The sequence below is a fragment of the Ascaphus truei genome, chromosome 10 (genome assembly GCF_040206685.1).
Source record: "Ascaphus truei isolate aAscTru1 chromosome 10, aAscTru1.hap1, whole genome shotgun sequence".
Classification (NCBI taxonomy): Eukaryota; Metazoa; Chordata; class Amphibia; order Anura; family Ascaphidae; genus Ascaphus; species Ascaphus truei.
In genome coordinates this window covers 60649473-60663657 of record NC_134492.1, presented here as the reverse complement: position 1 = coordinate 60663657, position 14185 = coordinate 60649473, and the positions used below count along the sequence as shown (strand labels likewise).

The window sequence follows — 14185 nt, the reverse complement described above, 5'->3', positions numbered from 1 at the left end:
CAGTCACTGCCATTAGTACACTTTGCTCCTAGGAGGGACTGGCCCCTTAAACATGTCACTGCCATTAGTACACTTTGCTCCTAGGAGGGACTGGCCCCTTAACCATGTCACTGCCATTAGTACACTTTGCTCCTAGGAGGGACTGGCCCCTTAACCATGTCACTGCCATTAGTACACTTTGCTCCTAGGAGGGACTGGCCCCTTAACCATGTCACTGCCATTAGTACACTTTGCTCCTAGGAGGGACTGATCCCTTAACCATGTCACTGCCATTAGTACACTTTGCCCCTAGGAGGGACTGGCCCCTTAACCATGTCACTGCCATTAGTACACTTTGCCCCTAGGAGGGACTGATCCCTTAACCATGTCACTGCCATTAGTACACTTTGCCCCTAGGAGGGACTGACCCCTTAACCATGTCACTGCCATTAGTACACTATGCCCCTAGGGGGGACTGACCCCTTAACCATGTCACTGCCATTAGTACACTTTGCCCCTAGGAGGTACTGACCCCATAGTCACGTCCCTGCCATTAGTACACTTTGCCCCTAGGAGGGACCGACCCCTTAACCATGTCACTGCCATTAGTACACTTTGCCCCTAGGAGGGACTGACCCCTTAACCATGTCACTGCCATTAGTACACTTTGCCCCTAGGAGGGACTGACCCCTTAACCCTGTCACTGCCATTAGTACACTTTGCCCCTAGGAGGGACGGATCCCTTAACCATGTCACTGCCATTAGTACACTTTGCCCCTAGGAGGGACGGACCCCTTAACCCTGTCACTGCCATTAGTACACTTTGCCCCTAGGAGGGACGGACCCCTTAACCCTGTCACTGCCATTAGTACACTTTGCCCCTAGGAGGGACGGATCCCTTAACCATGTCACTGCCATTAGTACACTTTGCCCCTAGGAGGGACCGACCCCTTAACCATGTCACTGCCATTAGTACACTTTGCCCCTAGGAGGGACTGACCCCTTAACCATGTCACTGCCATTAGTACACTTTGCCCCTAGGAGGGACTGACCCCTTAACCATGTCACTGCCATTAGTACACTTTGCCCCTAGGAGGGACTGACCCCTTAACCATGTCACTGCCATTAGTACACTTTGCCCCTAGGAGGGACTGACCCCTTAACCATGTCACTGCCATTAGTACACTTTGCCCCTAGGAGGGACTGACCCCTTAACCATGTCACTGCCATTAGTACACTTTGCCCCTAGGAGGGACTGACCCCTTAACCATGTCACTGCCATTAGTACACTTTGCCCCTAGGAGGGACTGACCCCTTAACCATGTCACTGCCATTAGTACACTTTACTCCTAGGAGGGACTGATCCCTTAAACATGTCACTGCCATTAGTACACTTTGCCCCTAGGAGGGACTGACCCCTTAAACATATCACTGTCATTAGTACACTTTGCCCCTAGGAGGGACTGACCCCTTATACATGTCACTGCCATTAGTACCCCTAGGAGGGACTGACTCCCTAAACATGTCACTGCCATTAGTACCCCTAGGAGGGACTGACCCCTTATACATGTCACTGCCATTAGTACACTTTGCTCCTAGGAAGGACTGACCCATTAACCATGTCACTGCCATTAGTACACTTTGCCCCTAGGAGGGACTGATCCCTTAACCATGTCACTGCCATTAGTACACTTTGCCCCTATGAGGGACTGACCCATTAAACATGTCACTACCATTAGTACACTTTGCTCCTCGGAGGGACTGATCCCTTAACCATGTCACTGCCATTAGTACACTTTGCCCCTAGGAGGGACTGACCCGTTAACCATGTCACTGCCATTAGTACACTTTGCTCTTAGGAGGTACTGACCCCTTAAACATGTCACTGCCATTAGTACACTTTGTCCCTAGGAGGGACTGACCCCTTAACCATGTCACTGCCATTAGTACACTTTGCCCCTAGGAGGGACGGATCCCTTAACCATGTCACTGCCATTAGTACACTTTGCCCCTAGGAGGGACTGACCCCTTAACCATGTCACTGCCATTAGTACACTTTGCCCCTAGGAGGGACGGACCCCTTAACCCTGTCACTGCCATTAGTACACTTTGCCCCTAGGAGGGACGGATCCCTTAACCATGTCACTGCCATTAGTACACTTTGCCCCTAGGAGGGACTGACCCCTTAACCATGTCACTGCCATTAGTACACTTTGCCTCTAGGAGGGACCGACCCCTTAACCATGTCACTGCCATTAGTACACTTTGCCCCTAGGAGGGACTGACCCCTTAACCATGTCACTGCCATTAGTACACTTTGCCCCTAGGAGGGACTGACCCCTTAACCATGTCACTGCCATTAGTACACTTTGCCCCTAGGAGGGACTGACCCCTTAACCAGGTCACTGCCATTAGTACACTTTGCCCCTAGGAGGGACTGACCCCTTAACCATGTCACTGCCATTAGTACACTTTGCCCCTAGGAGGGACTGACCCCTTAACCATGTCACTGCCATTAGTACACTTTGCCCCTAGGAGGGACTGACCCCTTAACCATGTCACTGCCATTAGTACACTTTGCCCCTAGGAGGGACTGACCCCTTAACCATGTCACTGCCATTAGTACACTTTGCTCCTAGGAGGGACTGATCCCTTAAACATGTCACTGCCATTAGTACACTTTGCCCCTAGGAGGGACTGACCCCTTAAACATATCACTGTCATTAGTACACTTTGCCCCTAGGAGGGACTGACCCCTTATACATGTCACTGCCATTAGTACCCCTAGGAGGGACTGACTCCCTAAACATGTCACTGCCATTAGTACCCCTAGGAGGGACTGACCCCTTATACATGTCACTGCCATTAGTACACTTTGCTCCTAGGAAGGACTGACCCATTAACCATGTCACTGCCATTAGTACACTTTGCCCCTAGGAGGGACTGATCCCTTAACCATGTCACTGCCATTAGTACACTTTGCCCCTATGAGGGACTGACCCATTAAACATGTCACTACCATTAGTACACTTTGCTCCTCGGAGGGACTGATCCCTTAACCATGTCACTGCCATTAGTACACTTTGCCCCTAGGAGGGACTGACCCGTTAAACATGTCACTGCCATTAGTACCCCTAGGAGGTACTGACCCCTTAAACATGTCACTGCCATTAGTACACTTTGTCCCTAGGAGGGACTGACCCCTTAACCATGTCACTGCCATTAGTACACTTTGCCCCTAGGAGGTACTGACCCCTTAAACATGTCACTGCATTAGTACACTTCGTCCCTAGGAGGGACTGACCCCTTAACCATGTCACTGCCATTAGTACACTTTGCCCCTAGGAGGGACTGACCCCTTAAACATGTCACTACCATTAGTACACTTTGCTCCTCGGAGGGACTGATCCCTTAACCATGTCACTGCCATTAGTACACTTTGTCCCTAGGAGGGACTGACCCGTTAAACATGTCACTGCCATTAGTACCCCTAGGAGGTACTGACCCCTTAAACATGTCACTGCCATTAGTACACTTTGTCCCTAGGAGGGACTGACCCCTTAACCATGTCACTATCATTAGTAAACTTTGCTCCTAGGAGGGACTGACCCCTTAACCATGTCACTGCCATTAGTACACTTTGCCCCTAGGAGGGACTGACACCTTAACCATGTCACTGCCATTAGTACACTTTGCCCCTAGGAGGGACTGACACCTTAAACATGTCACTGCCATTAGTACACTTTGCCCCTAGGAGGGACTGACCCCGTAACCATGTCACTGCCATTAGTACACTTTGCCCCTAGGAGGGACTGACCCCTTAACCATATCACTGCCATTAGTACACTTTGCCCCTAGGAGGGACTGACCCCTTTACCATGTCACTGCCATTAGTACACTTTGCCCCTAGGAGGGACTGACCCCTTAACCATGTCTCTGCCATTAGTACACTTTGCCCCTAGGAGGGACTGACCCCTTAACCATGTCACTGCCATTAGTACACTTTGCCCCTAGGAGGGACTGACCCCTTAACCATGTCACTGCCATTAGTACACTTTGCCCCTAGAAGAGACTGACCCCTTAACCATGTCACTGCCATTAGTACACTTTGCTCCTAGGAGGGACTGACCCCTTAACCATGTCACTGCCATTAGTACACTTTGCCCCTAGGAGGGACTGACCCCTTAACCATGTCACTGCCATTAGTACACTTTGCCCCTAGGAGGGACTGACCCCTTAACCATGTCACTGCCATTAGTACACTTTGCCCCTAGGAGGGACTGACCCCTTAACCATGTCACTGCCATTAGTACACTTTGCCCCTAGAAGAGACTGACCCCTTAACCATGTCACTGCCATTAGTACACTTTGCCCCTTAAATGATCTTATCCTTTTTTTAATTGACAAGATTGCAAATACCGTACTTGCGCGAATATGGCACGGCCTGGCACATAATACGACCCTAACGTTTTGAAGGTGTCCTACATGAAGAATAAAAGGTGTCAGGCTGCGCGTATAATACGAGTACAGGTTTCGGAAGGACTTTATTAGGGAAAAGCACTATATTCAGGCCCATATGGTATTTGGGTTCAATTGTGCGTTTTTTGAAGAAAACGTGCTTGAACTTTCGACCATTACACAAATTTTTCATCAGTGGCGTTAAATAAAATAATAAAAATCATGAAAAAACACTCAATCAGTCAAACAATTAGGAAACGGAAAAAAAATATGTAACTGAAAAACGTAAAATAATTAAAAAAACAACAAAAGTGACCCCCACTCTGCGATGCGCGCTGTCTGACACACTCGTTTCGGTTGTAAATAATATAAGGGCTCTGTATTTGGTTTTAACCAGACACAATAAAAGGTATAGTGAGTAAAACCTCCAGAGTTCAGTGTACAGCAAAAAACGCATCATATTTATTAAGGTTATTTCTGCGGTTGTGGCATTTGCTGCGTTCCCGGCTCAAAAAGAGACTCCCGGCGCGTTTCAGGGGGCTGAGCAAACCAACGGCAAAAACCCCCAAGAGAAGCAGCATTGCAAGCGGCACGTTTCTTCGTAAGTTAACCTGCGCCGATATGCAAATGTGACCCCGCCCCTAACTCCTCCCACTCGCTCCATCAATCCCACTTTTCGTCGCGGGCAGGCCGGAAAATGGCGCAGGTAGACGCAGACTTCAATGGACCCTAGGACCCTATTAAAAAACACTTTTGCCAGTTGACGCTACGAATCATTTCCATCCAGTGGCGCCCATGAACTGTGAGACCTTACAGTGCCCGGGTCCCTTGATCGCCCCACGGGCAATGCCGTAGCGGCCAGGCCCCGGATGCTGAAACTGAATCGGAGGAAGGTCCACCTCCATTTCGTTTGGGTTGAGTGCTCAACTAAAGCAGTCTGCCCAATCGCACCCCTAGAAAATGAATAATCCCTGAGGACGTACCTCATACGCCACCAGGGAACTGACAGGGAGTTCTCAACTCCAGTCCTCAAGACCCCCCAACAGGTCAAGTTTTAAGGATGTCCCTGCTTCAGCACAGGTGGCTTAATCACTGATTGAGCCACCTGTGCTGAAGCAGGGACATCCTGAAAACCTGATCTGTTTGGGGGTCTTGAGGGCTGGAGTTGAGGACTTATATGGAGTTATATGGGGTAATAGGAGTAGTTATAGGGAGGGATTATATGGGGTAATAGGAGGAGTTATAGGGGGACGTTATATGGGGTAATAGGAGGAGTTATAGTGAGCGCTTATATGGGGTAATAGGAGGAGTTATAGGGAGCGGTTATATGGGGTAATAGGAGGAGTTATAGGGAGCGGTTATATGGGGTAATAGGAGGAGTTATAGGGAGCGGTTATATGGGGTAATAGGAGGAGTTATAGGGAGCGGTTATATGGGGTAATAGGAGGAGTTATAGGGAGCGGTTATATGGGGTAATAGGAGAAGTTATATAGGAGGAGTTATATATATCATCAATGCACTGCAACATCTCCAGCTCTACACAGCACCACACGTCACACTGAGGGTAACATATCAGCACTCTCTCTATGCTGTAACATATCAGCACTCTCTCTATGCGGTAACATATCAGCACTCTCTCTATGCTGTAACATATCAGCACTCTCTCTATGCGCTAACATATCAGCTCTCTCTCTATGCGGTAACATATCAGCACTCTCTCTATGCTGTAACATATCAGCACTCTCTCTATGCTGTAACATATCAGCACTCTCTCTATGCTGTAACATATCAGCTCTCTCTCTATGCTGTAACATATCAGCACTCTCTCTATGCTGTAACATATCAGCACTCTCTCTATGCTGTAACATATCAGCACTCTCTCTATGCTGTAACATATCAGCACTCTCGCTATGCTGTAACATATCAGCACTCTCTCTATGCTGTAACATATCAGCACTCTCGCTATGCTGTAACATATCAGCACTCTCTATGCTGTAACATATCAGCACTCTCGCTATGCTGTAACATATCAGCACTCTCTCTATGCAGTAACATATCAGCACTCTCGCTATGCTGTAACATATCAGCACTCTCTCTATGCTGTAACATATCAGCACTCTCTCTATGCTGTAACATATCAGCACTCTCGCTATGCTGTAACATATCAGCACTCTCTCTATGCTGTAACATATCAGCACTCTCGCTATGCTGTAACATATCAGCACTCTCTATGCTGTAACATATCAGCACTCTCGCTATGCTGTAACATATCAGCACTCTCTCTATGCTGTAACATATCAGCACTCTCGCTATGCTGTAACATATCAGCACTCTCTATGCTGTAACATATCAGCACTCTCGCTATGCTGTAACATATCAGCACTCTCTCTATGCTGTAACATATCAGCACTCTCTCTATGCTGTAACATATCAGCACTCTCGCTATGCTGTAACATATCAGCACTCTCGCTATGCTGTAACATATCAGCACTCTCTATGCTGTAACATATCAGCACTCTCGCTATGCTGTAACATATCAGCACTCTCTCTATGCTGTAACATATCAGCACTCTCTCTATGCTGTAACATATCAGCACTCTCGCTATGCTGTAACATATCAGCACTCTCTATGCTGTAACATATCAGCACTCTCTCTATGCGGTAACATATCAGCACTCTCGCTATGCTGTAACATATCAGCACTCTCTATGCTGTAACATATCAGCACTCTCGCTATGCTGTAACATATCAGCTCTCTCTCTATGCTGTAACATATCAGCACTCTCTCTATGCTGTAACATATCAGCACTCTCGCTATGCTGTAACATATCAGCTCTCTCTCTATGCTGTAACATATCAGCACTCTCTCTATGCTGTAACATATCAGCTCTCTCTCTATGCTGTAACATATCAGCACTCTCGCTATGCTGTAACATATCAGCACTCTCTCTATGCTGTAACATATCAGCACTCTCTCTATGCTGTAACATATCAGCACTCTCTCTATGCTGTAACATATCAGCACTCTCGCTATGCTGTAACATATCAGCACTCTCTCTATGCGCTAACATATCAGCACTCTCTCTATGCGCTAACATATCAGCACTCTCGCTATGCTGTAACATATCAGCACTCTCGCTATGCTGTAACATATCAGCACTCTCTCTATGCGGTAACATATCAGCACTCTCTCTATGCTGTAACATATCAGCACTCTCGCTATGCTGTAACATATCAGCACTCTCTCTATGCTGTAACATATCAGCACTCTCTCTATGCTGTAACATATCAGCACTCTCTCTATGCGCTAACATATCAGCACTCTCGCTATGCGGTAACATATCAGCACTCTCTCTATGCTGTAACATATCAGCACTCTCTCTATGCTGTAACATATCAGCACTCTCTCTATGCTGTAACATATCAGCACTCTCTCTATGCGCTAACATATCAGCACTCTCTCTATGCTGTAACATATCAGCACTCTCTCTATGCAGTAAATACAGATTTACAAATGAATACCATAGAAAGTACTACTAATTTAAGCAACAATTAAAATAATACTCACTGGCAGCTCTGGTCGTTATTGTTGCCCGCTGCGTTTTGATGATCCTGCCTGCGTGCGTCGTAGTCACAGCGCAGCTATAGTTGGTGTACGGCGACAATCCCGTTATTTCATTCGAACCGGCCTTCGAAATTATATTTTTTTTTTTATCTGCAATTTTTAAAAGTACATGAACTCTTAAACACTTACACAGAGAAACCCCCTCATGTGCGCTACTGACATTGTGGGATCGCAGCTCTCGTTCTGCTTAAAAAGGCACAATCTGTGGTTCTGCATTTGTACAGTATGTTTGCTGCTGACCATTTAAAGGGCATTGATAATATAATGTGTTTATCTTTTATTTGATGGGAAGTGAGCCTGTTCCATTGAAATCACAAGAAACATTTTGTACAGCACTTGATAATCAGCCATTTCATTCCTTAAACAGATAAGATCATTTCTATTTAAACAAAAAGCAAATATCCTCATGGTGTGTTACTTATAAGAGTGAGCCACTAATTACAAAACATAGACACTCATTGGAGGACAGTCTCACTCATTGGAAGGCAGTCTCACTCATTGGAAGGCAGTCTCACTCATTGGAAGGCAGTCTCACTCATTGGAACGCAGTCTCGCTCATTAGAAGGCAGTCTCGCTCATGGGAAGGCAGTCTCGCTCATGGGAAGGGACTCCCGCTCATTGGAAGGCTGTCTCGCTCATTGGAAGGCTGTCTCGCTCATTGGAAGGCAGTCTCGCTCATTGGAAGGCTGTCTCGCTCATTGGAAGGCTGTCTCACTCATTGGAAGGGAGTCTCTCTCATTGGAAGGCAGTCTCACTCATTGGAAAACAGTCTCACTCATTGGAAGCGAGTCCCACTCATTGGAAGCGAGTCCCACTCATTGGAAGTGAGTCCCACTCATTGGAAGGCACTCTTACTCATTGGAAGGCACTCTTACTCATTTGAAGGGAATCTCACTCATTGGAAGGGAGTCTCACTCATTGGAAGGGAGTCTCACTCATTGGAAGGCAGTCTCACTCATTGGAAGGGAGTCTCACTCATGGGAATTGAGTCTCACTCATGGGAATTGAGTCTCACTCATTGGAAGGCAGTCTCACTCATTGGAAGGCAGTCTCACTCATTGGAAGGTAGTCTCACTCATTGGAAGGCAGTCTCACTCATTGGAAAACAGTCTTACTCATTGGAAAACAGTCTCACTCATTGGAAGCGAGTCCCACTCATTGGAATGGAGTCTCACTCATTGGAAGGAAGTCTCACTCATTGGAAGGGAGTCTCACTCATTGGAAGGCAGTCTCACTCATTGGAAGGGAGTCTCACTCATGGGAATTGAGTCTCACTCATTGGAAGGCAGTCTCACTCATTGGAAGGCAGTCTCACTCATTGGAAGGTAGTCTCACTTATTGGAAGGCAGTCTCACTCATTGGAAAACAGTCTTACTCATTGGAAAACAGTCTCACTCATTGGAAGGGAGTCTCAATCATTGGAAGGGAGTCTCACTCATTTGAAAACAGTCTCACTCATTGGAAAACAGTCTCACTCATTGGAAGCGAGTCCCACTCATTGGAAGGGAGTCCCACTCATTGGTAGGGCGTCTCACTCATTGGAAAACAGTCTTAATCATTGGAAAACAGTCTCACTCATTGGAAGCGAGTCCCACTCATTGGAAGGTAGTCTCACTCATTGGAAGGCAGTCTCACTCATTGGAAAACAGTCTTACTCATTGGAAAACAGTCTCACTCATTGGAAGGGAGTCTCACTCATTGGAAGGAAGTCTCACTCATTGGAAGGGAGTCTCACTCATTGGAAGGGAGTCTCACTCATTGGAAGGGAGTCTCACTCATGGGAAGGGAGGCTCAGACATGGGAAAGGAGTCTCACTCATTGGAAGGGAGTCTCACTCATTGGAAGGCACTCACTCATTGGAAGGTAGTCTCACTCATTCGAAGGCAGTCTCACTCATTGTAAACAGTCTCACTCATTGGAAAACAGTCTCACTCATTGCAAAACAGTCTCACTCATTGGAAAACAGTCTCACTCATTGGAAAACAGTCTCACTCATTGGAAGCTAGTCCCACTCATTGGAAGGGAGTCTCACTCATTTGAAGGCAGTCTCACTCGTTGGAAGGCAGTCTCACTCATTGGAAGGCAGTCTCACTCATTGGAAAACAGTCTTACTCATTGGAAAACAGTCTCACTCATTGGAAGGGAGTCTCAATCATTGGAAGGGAGTCTCACTCATTGGAAGGCAGTCTCACTCATTGGAAAACAGTCTTACTCATTGGAAAACAGTCTCACTCATTGGAAGCGAGTCCCACTCATTGGAAGGGAGTCTCACTCATTGGAAGGAAGTCTCACTCATTGGAAGGGAGTCTCACTCATTGGAAGGGAGTCTCACTCATGGGAAGGGAGTCTCACTCATGGGAAGGGAGGCTCAGACATGGGAAAGGAGTCTCACTCATTGGAAGGGAGTCTCACTCATTGGAAGGTAGTCTCACTCATTCGAAGGCAGTCTCACTCATTGTAAACAGTCTCACTCATTGGAAAACAGTCTCACTCATTGCAAAACAGTCTCACTCATTGGAAAACAGTCTCACTCATTGGAAAACAGTCTCACTCATTGGAAGGGAGTCTCAATCATTGGAAGGGAGTCTCAATCATTGGAAGGGAGTCTCACTCATTTGAAAACAGTCTCACTCATTGGAAAACAGTCTCACTCATTGGAAGCGAGTCCCACTCATTGGAAGGGAGTCCCACTCATTGGAAGGGCGTCTCACTCATTGGAAAACAGTCTTAATCATTGGAAAACAGTCTCACTCATTGGAAGCGAGTCCCACTCATTGGAAGGTAGTCTCACTCATTGGAAGGCAGTCTCACTCATTGGAAAACAGTCTTACTCATTGGAAAACAGTCTCACACATTGGAAGGGAGTCTCACTCATTGGAAGGAAGTCTCACTCATTGGAAGGGAGTCTCACTCATTGGAAGGGAGTCTCACTCATTGGAAGGGAGTCTCACTCATGGGAAGGGAGGCTCAGACATGGGAAAGGAGTCTCACTCATTGGAAGGGAGTCTCACTCATTGGAAGGCACTCACTCATTGGAAGGTAGTCTCACTCATTCGAAGGCAGTCTCACTCATTGTAAACAGTCTCACTCATTGGAAAACAGTCTCACTCATTGCAAAACAGTCTCACTCATTGGAAAACAGTCTCACTCATTGGAAAACAGTCTCACTCATTGGAAGCTAGTCCCACTCATTGGAAGGGAGTCTCACTCATTTGAAGGCAGTCTCACTCGTTGGAAGGCAGTCTCACTCATTGGAAGGCAGTCTCACTCATTGGAAAACAGTCTTACTCATTGGAAAACAGTCTCACTCATTGGAAGGGAGTCTCAATCATTGGAAGGGAGTCTCACTCATTTGAAACAGTCTCACTCATTGGAAAACAGTCTCACTCATTGGAAGCGAGTCCCACTCATTGGAAGGGAGTCCCACTCATTGGAAGGGCGTCTCACTCATTGGAAAACAGTCTTAATCATTGGAAAACAGTCTCACTCATTGGAAGCGAGTCCCACTCATTGGAAGGTAGTCTCACTCATTGGAAGGCAGTCTCACTCATTGGAAAACAGTCTTACTCATTGGAAAACAGTCTCACTCATTGGAAGCGAGTCCCACTCATTGGAAGGGAGTCTCACTCATTGGAAGGAAGTCTCACTCATTGGAAGGGAGTCTCACTCATTGGAAGGGAGTCTCACTCATGGGAAGGGAGTCTCACTCATGGGAAGGGAGGCTCAGACATGGGAAAGGAGTCTCACTCATTGGAAGGGAGTCTCACTCATTGGAAGGCACTCACTCATTGGAAGGTAGTCTCACTCATTCGAAGGCAGTCTCACTCATTGTAAACAGTCTCACTCATTGGAAAACAGTCTCACTCATTGCAAAACAGTCTCACTCATTGGAAAACAGTCTCACTCATTGGAAAACAGTCTCACTCATTGGAAGCTAGTCCCACTCATTGGAAGGGAGTCTCACTCATTTGAAGGCAGTCTCACTCGTTGGAAGGCAGTCTCACTCATTTGAAGGCAGTCTCACTCATTGGAAGGCAGTCTCACTCATTGGAAGGCAGTCTCACTCATTGGAAGGCAGTCTCACTCATTGGAAGGCAGTCTCACTCATTGGAAGGCAGTCTCACTCATTGGAAGGCAGTCTCACTCATTTGAAGGCAGTCTCACTCATTTGAAGGCAGTCTCACTCATTGGAAGGCAGTCTCACTCATTGGAAGGCAGTCTCACTCATTGGAAGGGAGTCCCACTTATTGGAAGGGAGTCTCACTCATTGGAAGGCAGTCTCAGTCATTGGAAGGGAGTCCCACTTATTGGAAGGGAGTCCCACTCATTGGAAGGGAGTCCCACACATTGGAAGGGAGTCCCACACATTGGAAGGGAGTCCCACACATTGGAAGGGAGTCCCACTCATTGGAAGGGAGTCCCACACATTGGAAGGGAGTCCCACACATTGGAAGGGAGTCCCACACATTGGAAGGGAGTCCCACACATTGGAAGGGAGTCTCGCTCATTGGAAGGGAGTCCCACACATTGGAAGGGAGTCTCACTGATTGGAAGGGAGTCTCACTCATTGGAAGGGAGTATCGCTCATTGGAAGGGAGTCCCACACATTGGAAGGGAGTCCCACACATTGGAAGGGAGTCCCACACATTGGAAGGGAGTCCCACTTATTGGAAAACAGTCTTACTCATTGGAAGGGAATCTCACTGATTGGAAGGGAGTCTCACTCATCAGAAGCTTTCTAACATCAGTGGCTCAGTTGCCAGAGCTCCTAGACCATATTATAAGTGAAGGGAATAAAAATAATCATCTCCAGGCACAAAATCTACAGGTATCTGAGCGCTCATATTTGATGATCCGCTTGTACAGTATAAAGTCGTTACCGATGCATTGGAATGACGTATTCAGCATCCGCCTGCAGCTTGGGCTTTTATGGTCCCATGTAAAGCGTATACGTGTGGATTCTGCGGTATAATTCCATGTAATTGCATTTACATCTGTTTGGAGAAAATACAGTTTTCAATTACTGTGTGTTTGCTGCGCACTGAAGGAGTAAGTATTGCACATTATGATCAGATCTATGGCGCCCGGCTTAAAAAGAGTAATAATACATTGGTAAAGGATATATACAACCAGAAATTATGATGCTGGCAGATCCAATAAGATACTCCACGAATGGATGATCAAACATGAAACGAAAAATAAAGATACATAGTGTAGCACTGTAACACACTACTAGACAAACAGAGAAAACAGATGCTGAGAACAACAGGTGACTATAAAGATTATAAAAAACACATTTAATTAATCACAATAAATGCTACAACTAATAAACACAATTAAAATGAATGAATGAAGGTCCCACTATTACAATCCTGCTGGGGCAGGAGTGCCCGCTTACCAGAAGGTGGTAGAAAGTAGGCAGTGGATAATTAGAGAGTATCCCCTCTCATCTGTGGCAACTCCATGCGCTCCTCACCGGCATCGACGCCGTGTTGTAATGAGTCACGGTTGGGGTATGGGACGGCAGTGTGATCACACACCCCTGAGGAAGGAAGCGTTGGTCTTCCGAAACGCGTAGGATGATCCCACACACATTCTGCTCCACTACCTGCCGAATTATCCGCCGAGGGATTGCGGACGAATCTGCGACCACGAGTTACGTGTTTGGTGAATCTGCTGCAGACGATCGAAAGTAGGATTTCCCTGACACACGTGTTGAGCTGTGAACAGCGAGAACTGCAGAGATTTGTCCCAGCGTGATCACTCTGCCGTCCCATACCCCAACCGTGACAACACGGCGTCGATGCCGGTGAGGAGCGCATGGAGTTGCCACAGATGAGAGGGGATACTCTCTAATTATCCACTGCCTACTTTCTACCACCTTCTGGTAAGCGGGCACTCCTGCCCCAGCAGGATTGTATTAGTGGGACCTTCATTCATTCATTTTAATTGTTTATTAATTGTAGCATTTATTGTGATTAATTAAATGTGTTTTTTATCATCTTTATAGTCACCTGTTGTTCTCAGCATCTGTTTTCTCTGTTTGTCTAGTAGTGTGTTACAGTGCTACACTATGTATCTTTATTTTTCGTTTCATGTTTGATCATCCATTCGTGGAGTATC

At 46.7% G+C, this 14185-nt stretch overlaps 1 protein-coding gene across 1 annotated transcript in view; it reads right to left on the bottom strand.

Annotated features, from left to right (window-relative positions):
* PTPRC (protein tyrosine phosphatase receptor type C) overlaps positions 1-14185 on the bottom strand; it is a 179273-nt gene that overhangs the window by 98142 nt on the left and 66946 nt on the right. The window contains exons 11-12 of the mRNA XM_075617052.1: positions 12943-13056; positions 8006-8152 (exon numbers count right to left, since the gene is read on the bottom strand). Of these exons, the coding sequence (XP_075473167.1) occupies positions 8006-8152; positions 12943-13056 (261 nt within the window). The remainder of the gene's footprint in view (positions 1-8005; positions 8153-12942; positions 13057-14185) is intronic.